This window comes from Dipteris shenzhenensis, chromosome 26, assembly GCF_047967505.1.
Source record: "Dipteris shenzhenensis isolate YYH24624 ecotype China chromosome 26, Dip_SZ_1.0, whole genome shotgun sequence".
Classification (NCBI taxonomy): Eukaryota; Viridiplantae; Streptophyta; class Polypodiopsida; order Gleicheniales; family Dipteridaceae; genus Dipteris; species Dipteris shenzhenensis.
In genome coordinates, this window is record NC_141621.1 from 15,623,553 (window position 1) to 15,630,214 (window position 6,662).

At 41.5% G+C, this 6,662-nt stretch overlaps 1 protein-coding gene across 5 annotated transcripts; it reads right to left on the reverse strand.

Annotated features, from left to right (window-relative positions):
• Positions 1-278: 278 nt before the first annotated feature.
• LOC147884727 (pentatricopeptide repeat-containing protein At3g16610-like) lies at positions 279-3,884 on the reverse strand. 5 transcript variants are annotated; one of them, XM_087397165.1, is made up of 4 exons: positions 3,743-3,884; positions 3,492-3,648; positions 2,950-3,074; positions 279-2,859 (listed from the first exon to the last, which is right to left on the reverse strand). In XM_087397165.1, exons 2-4 carry the CDS (start codon positions 3,496-3,498, stop codon positions 367-369), a joined length of 2,625 nt encoding a protein of 874 aa, XP_087253291.1. In that variant the 5' UTR covers positions 3,499-3,648; positions 3,743-3,884; the 3' UTR covers positions 279-366. The 5 variants fall into 5 exon arrangements, with proteins under 5 accessions (XP_087253291.1, XP_087253293.1, XP_087253292.1 ...); XM_087397167.1 differs by adding an exon at positions 3,249-3,318 and having other exon boundaries at positions 3,492-3,884; XM_087397166.1 differs by adding an exon at positions 3,212-3,318 and having other exon boundaries at positions 3,492-3,884.
• Positions 3,885-6,662: the final 2,778 nt, after the last annotated feature.

Below are 6,662 nucleotides of genomic sequence, written 5' to 3' on the forward strand. Positions count from 1 at the left end.
AAAACAAGAAAACAAGCAGTCGAAAGTCCAAGAAATAGAAGAAACTCACATGAAACTTCACAAAGAGCATGGATTTTGGATGCAATACAAACACCACCACAAAAATTTTTTAAATAGTGAATGCACGAATGGCACACAACACTCTACATACACATATGTATATACATATATACATACACATGCCGCGTTCGCGCCCCCCCCCGCCCCCCAGCCACCCCACCACCCTCCCACACACACACACACACATACATACATACATACATATAGGGGGGGGTTACTTTTTCTTTTTTTGCTTTTTTTGGCTTGGTGATGGCTCTTATCCCTAACCACATTGTATTGACCAGCTCAGTCCTTTTTCTTCCATGCTCAAATATTAATCCTCATCACCTGGATTGTATCACGGTCTTTCAATATATCAGTATCCGCATATACATTGGAAATCAAGACATATGCTGAGGGATAATTCTCATCTAAAGTTATCACATTTTCGAACGCATGCCTTCCAATCTCTACATTCCTCCACTTTTGACAAGCACCCAACACAGTCAACCACGAAACTACATCAGCTTGGAAAGGCATCTTCTTCAACAACGCAACTGCCTCGTCCACGTGGCCTGCACGGCCAAGGAGATCAAGCATACAGGTACAATGCTCAATAGTAGGGATAATGCCATATTGTTTGCTCATCAGCTGAAAGTACTCCTGCCCCTTGTCCACTAGACCCGCATGACTGCAAGCTGCAAGAACACTAAGAAATGTAACTCCATCTGGTTGTATGCCTTCCTCCCGCATTTCCTCAAAGACCTGAAACACAAGTTGACTCTCTCCATGGCGTGCATATCCCGCAATTAATGAATTCCATGTTACAATATCCCTTGTCGGCACTGCATCAAACAGCCTTTGGGCATCAACCATGCTCCCACATTTAGCATACATATCAAGAAGACTGTTTACCACAATTAAAACAGTTGTGAATCCAGCCCTGCTAATTTGAGAATGGAGTTCCCTTCCAGTTTCCAAGGCAGCTGTATTGCTACATGCCTTCAGGATGGCAACAAAGGCCAAGCTATCTGGTGACAGACCTTGTGCTTGCATTTGTGCATGAAGTCGAAACGCCTCCTCAATCTCTTGCTGCTCAGCATACCCCAAGATCATTGTACTCCATGTTACCACATCACGATACGGTAACTCATAAAAGATATGGTATGCATCCTTCATGTTCCCACATTTGGTGTAAATATCCACTAAGGTGGTTCCCACTATTAAATCTGACTCGAGACCATTCTTTACTACTTGGGAATGGATGGCTCTACCTGTCTCCAGGCATTGTATTTTCATCAATTTCCCATCAACAGGCTTGCCCTTTTGCACTGTTGTTAGGTTACTGCAAGCCTTCAAGGCACCAACAAATGTTCGATTATCTGGTGCGACACCTTCCTGTTCCATACTTGCATACAATCCCAAAGCCAGTGCATTGTCTTCCTTTTCAGCATACCCGACGATCATGGCAGTCCAGGAAACCACATCACGATGAGGCAAACTATCAAAGACACACCGTCCATCATCCATGCTTCCACATTTTGTGTACATATGCACCAAGGTGTTTCCTACGAAAACATTTGACTCAACGCCACTCTTTACTGCTTGGGCGTGGATGGCTCTACCCTTCTTCATCCATCCATCAACTGGCTTCCCCTCCTCCACTGTTGCAATGCTACAGCAACCCTTCAATGCCCCAAGAAAAGTGCGAGCACACGGTTGGACACCTTCTCCTAGCATCTGTGAATACAAATCCAAAGCCAGTGCACCCTCTTCCTGCTTGGTATATCCCAAAATCATGGCATTCCAGGAAACCAAATCACGCTGAGGCAAATCATCAAACACACATCGTGCATCTTCCAGGCTCCCACACTTTGTGTACATATCCACCAAGATGTTTCCCACAAATTTATCTGATTCAAAACCAATCCTTAAAACTTGGGAGTGAATGGCTCTACATAGACAATTCCCAAAATTTTCCTTCCCTTCTTCTAATGCAGCCAGGCTGTTGCAAGCTTTCAATATGCCAACAAAAGTTCGATGATCTGGTGTGACACCTTCATGTTGCATCTGTACATATAATTCCAACGCCAGAACACCCTCTTCTAGCCTGCTATAACCCAAGATCATGGCATTCCAAGAAACCACATTACGAGAAGGCAGTTCATCAAAGACACAACGTGCATCCTCCATGCTCCTACATTTTGCATACAAATCCACCAAGGTGGTTCCCACAAATACAACCAACTCAAAGCCACTATTTACTACTTGGGAGTGTATAGTTCTACCTTTCTCCAGAGCTTCCATTTTCATAAATTTACCATCAACTTGCTTCCCTTCTTCCAGTGCTGCCAGTCTACTGCAAGCCATCAATGCACAAACAAAGGTTCGAGCACTCAGCAGGACACCTTCCTGGAGCATCCTTGCATACAACTCCAAAGCCAAACCACCTTCTTCCTGCTTGGCATACCCCTGGATCATGATGTTCCATGACACAACATCATGCAGTGGCATGTTGTCAAACACATGACGAGCCTCCGCCATGCTCCCACGTTTCACATACATATGCATCAAATTCTTTGCCTCGAACAGTGGAAGCTCTACTAAATGCTCCACTTTAATGGCACGAGACTTATTAACCGCATTCTCGACTGCGTTTCCAACTCTAGTTGCACCATAGGAATGACTGCTGTCGCCACCAATGTTCCTGCGTGACTGCTTTTCAATTGTCCCGTCTACCCACTGAGGAGTCATACAAGTATCTACCCAAAGAGCCTCATTGGCAGGTTTGTGCCTAAAATCTGGAGGATCGGAATTGTCCTGAAAGTTCAATCATACAATTCATGACACAATAAAGGCTTGACAAACGCAACCAAAGGACTTTGAAAATCCCGGCAGCCTGCGACTTACTTCGTTGCTTCGGTTGTCGCACCACTGGGAAGGATGTTTAAAATGCCTCTGCCATAAATGCTCCCTACTCGGTGGATCCATCGATGATGGCCACATCCTTGGTTGACCCACGAATGACATCACACCTACAAGCATATACATCTATGATGAGGAACCCCGAACTCATTATTAGAAGAAACAAGACCTCATGACAAGTTGCCACAAGGGTAACAGCCATCAACTCAATAAAGCACAGTAAGGACTAGCTAAGATGAATTCTCGCCTGCACCATGCGCAGACTAGTGTACCGATGCTCTCACGTTTTACGTTTTTGTCAGGTGAAAGGCAGTCTCAACCATGATGAAGTCGCTAAATTGCTCCAATCTGCAACTGCTCAGATACGATTGTTTTGGCTTCAGTCTCTCTCAAGAAGCACTTCTATACACAAGAATTAGAATACTGGACCGGTAGAACAAATTAGTTGTCAAATGTCATATAAACGTAACTGAACTGAGGAAGCTTGCAAAAGTCGCAAAAGTAATTTCATTGTGAGGGGAGATAACCTGGCATTCAATTCATAGCAAATCGTGAGGAGGACCACAGGTGTTGTTAGTTTGTGTGATTTAAGGGTCGTGACGCTGAGCAGCACTGGCATCCTGCAAAGAGCTAAGCTGGACTTGTATGAATCCAATTTTGCATCAATCCAGTGACCTTGCCGTCCTGCAGAAGTATCACTGATATCAATCGAGTGGGAAGACAACTTGGCAGCCAGAGAGAGAGCGCAGCGGATTCCAATTATCTTCTTGTACGCTACCTCAACATATCGTGCAGCGACTGCTTATACGGGAGACTGGCTGTGTGCATGGCAGAAGCATTTTTGGTAATATCTTCTCATTCTGGGTAGCTTCACATTGGGCTTTGCAAAGCACCCAATTGCTTGCCATTCTACTGTCATGAATGAGATGAGAAACAAGTTGAACTATGTTCCAGTGGCCTTCCTGCCTTGAAAGAGGAAAAGAAGGAGACACACCCAATCACAAACAAGATCAAGTCTCTTCAAAGGATATGTTTAGTCGAGTAGCTAGTGGTCCGACCCCAGTAAGTGTAGTTTGTTCCTTATTTTTTTTGAGTTGGTCCATATGTGATCAATAGTTGTTCCGTATATTGTTATAGGTGTTGTGATCAGTTCTTGCTGCATGCCGTAAGAAAACATTACTTCTTGTATTCTTCATATTGGGTTGGACCAAGAGTTGTAGTCATTGTTGAAGTCCCCTACAATGTTGTTGTTGTTTTTGGTGATATCGTGTTTAATAATGTCCGTATAGTTTCTGTTAATGTCTGTGTTTTTGCTCTTGGTGATTTGTATATGCTAATAATTGTTATTTGTTGTTTTTCTTTTGTCTCGAATTTCGAAAGGAGTGATTCGCATCCTTCATCGTACAAGCTGTCTTGTTGTAACAATGTGAGCTCCTTTTTGCAGTATGGGACGGTGACAAGTAGAATTTTGAAGTGTGTGAAATAAATCAAACTGTGACGTAATAGTGTTGTGAACACATTCGTGTGGCATTTCTCTTACGTAGGATGCCATGTTGTGCATGTAATCAAAGTTGACAGCATTACTTCAGAGGATATCAAAGATCATGTTGTAGAGAATAGAGAGCCACCAAGCAAGAGAGCAAGTCACTATTTTGTGGGTTCATCCTAATGAATGTTTCATTCCATGTGACGTTATAGCAGTCCAAGTCAATTCTTGAGTCAATCTTCAAGTCAAGAAATTCTATGTGTTGGGTTGCAGATAATGTGAATGTTTTCTTCTAAAAAAGCTTTCTTGTTTGTATCAACAATGCATTATGTTCAAATGTTGTATGTATCAGTGGAAAAAGTAATGAAATTGTTATACAATATTAAAAAAAGACCTTTGTAGAATGCATCTTATGTATGGAAATTGCCAGAAGTGGAGTTCTCGATCAAACTAAATACATGTGAGCTACGTTGCTATAAACAATGAAAGAGGACATGAAGAGAAACATAAGAAAGAACCAATGTATCACACAATAAATGTACAAAAATTTCCATAGGCGAAGATGTTTACAGTGGAAGTAGGTTCATAAGACTGTGCTTGACTACATTGCATCAGTGAGAGCAAGGATATGTATGTGAAGTGGAAAACAAAGAACACAAAATGACTGCATGAAGAACACAGTAAGGGGACCAAAATAAACCCAAGAGCAGGAAGAGTATTTATAATCAATAAGCAGATAGAAAAAAAATCTTCTCTAGATGCTCTTAGTGAATGTATGGTCACGAAACCTGAAGTGTTGACAGTGAATGCTCCTGTGGGCCTGTTCTTAAGCAACATGGATCACGTTGCGACGACACTGTGGTTGTGGAATTCCAAGGACCTCATCCACATGGGAACCACAAACTTGCATAGCAACTTGGGTAGTGTCACACAAGATAACACGGCCTTTTAGACAAGGGACTTGCAAAATACTATGAACACCATCAATAAAAGGATTATTGAGGCTGATGAAATGCAGAACACCAACTAGCTGCAAGACAAGAAATTGTTAAACTTGCATTTTAGGTAGACGCAAATAGGAGGATGCATGAGTAGACAGGGATTGTATACCTTCTTTTCATAGCAGCCCAATTGAGATACTTGGCATGTGAACGTTTCATGTAGTGTTACTCAATGATTTCCTTTGGGTACTGCACCTAAGATGGTGAAAACAAATATTCCTAGTGCATGACTTGCACGCATGTACAAAATGTTTTTGGCTATGTACATGATAATCCCTTCATCAACAAATTATTCCACTAGACGAGCGAGTGTTTTTGGTGGCCCATCTAGATCCACTTTGACAATGATGCCCTTCTAGATCCACTTTGACAATGACAAAAGCCAATGTATTGATAGCTGATGTGAAGGGTGTTCTCATGTTCTCCATTTGATTGGCTGCCCAGGGTGCATAGCGGCATATGATATTATCTAGAACAAAAGAAATGTTACCATCAAAAGGCTTGCCTTTTAGAACTACTATTGTTGTGTCAACATGCAAGGAGAAGATGTGCCTACCTCACTAAAAGCTTTCTTGGTGATGGTTGGACCCTCCACTCAGAAAAACTCATCAACTTGGAAGGCATCTTTAAAGTCCAGAACATATGCATGAGGAACATGTAATGTGATTGTCTCAAAGCATGCATGATCAGTTAAGTCAATACACATATAGATAGGATATTGTCCTTTTCTTTGAAACTTTCGGACCTTGCTAACACCTTCCCCTCGAAAGCGAAGCGATAAGAGACAAATTCTAGCAGTCTACTTATTGGTAATCTGGGGAGAGCATTTGGGCTTGGAGTATTTGTGTTTGCATCCACATTTACCCTACTAGGTCCACTTCCATCATTTTGCCAAGTTGTGTTTCAACATTTGAACTAGCTAGAAAAGAACATTATTGGGTGCTATAAGTGATATTTGAATATATGAATAAGAAATTGAGTTCATTAGTTACTTTTGAAATTGAAATGTCTTCCAAGAAATCCAATATACATTAACCATGTGCTTTTAAAATTGTAATTTCTTAAAAGCAAAATCCAATGTACTATGTTTCAAAATGTTTTAATTAACACGATTGACATTTGGTGAGTACATATTCTCTTATAAATAGAATACAAGAATGTGACTATATTTCATTTTCTATTTTCTATGTACATCAATGAAGTCTCTCTTT

What these genes read in the sequence shown, in the direction of transcription:
- LOC147884727 (XM_087397164.1), bottom strand. Translation starts at nt 3,090, where the DNA reads ATGTATATGCTTGTAGGTGTGATGTCATTCGTGGGTCAACCAAGGATG. An exon ending in GCGACAACCGAAGCAACGAA is followed by an intron (nt 2,860 to 2,949) that starts GTAAGTCGCAGG and finishes TTGAACTTTCAG; the next exon opens with GACAATTCCGATCCTCCAGA.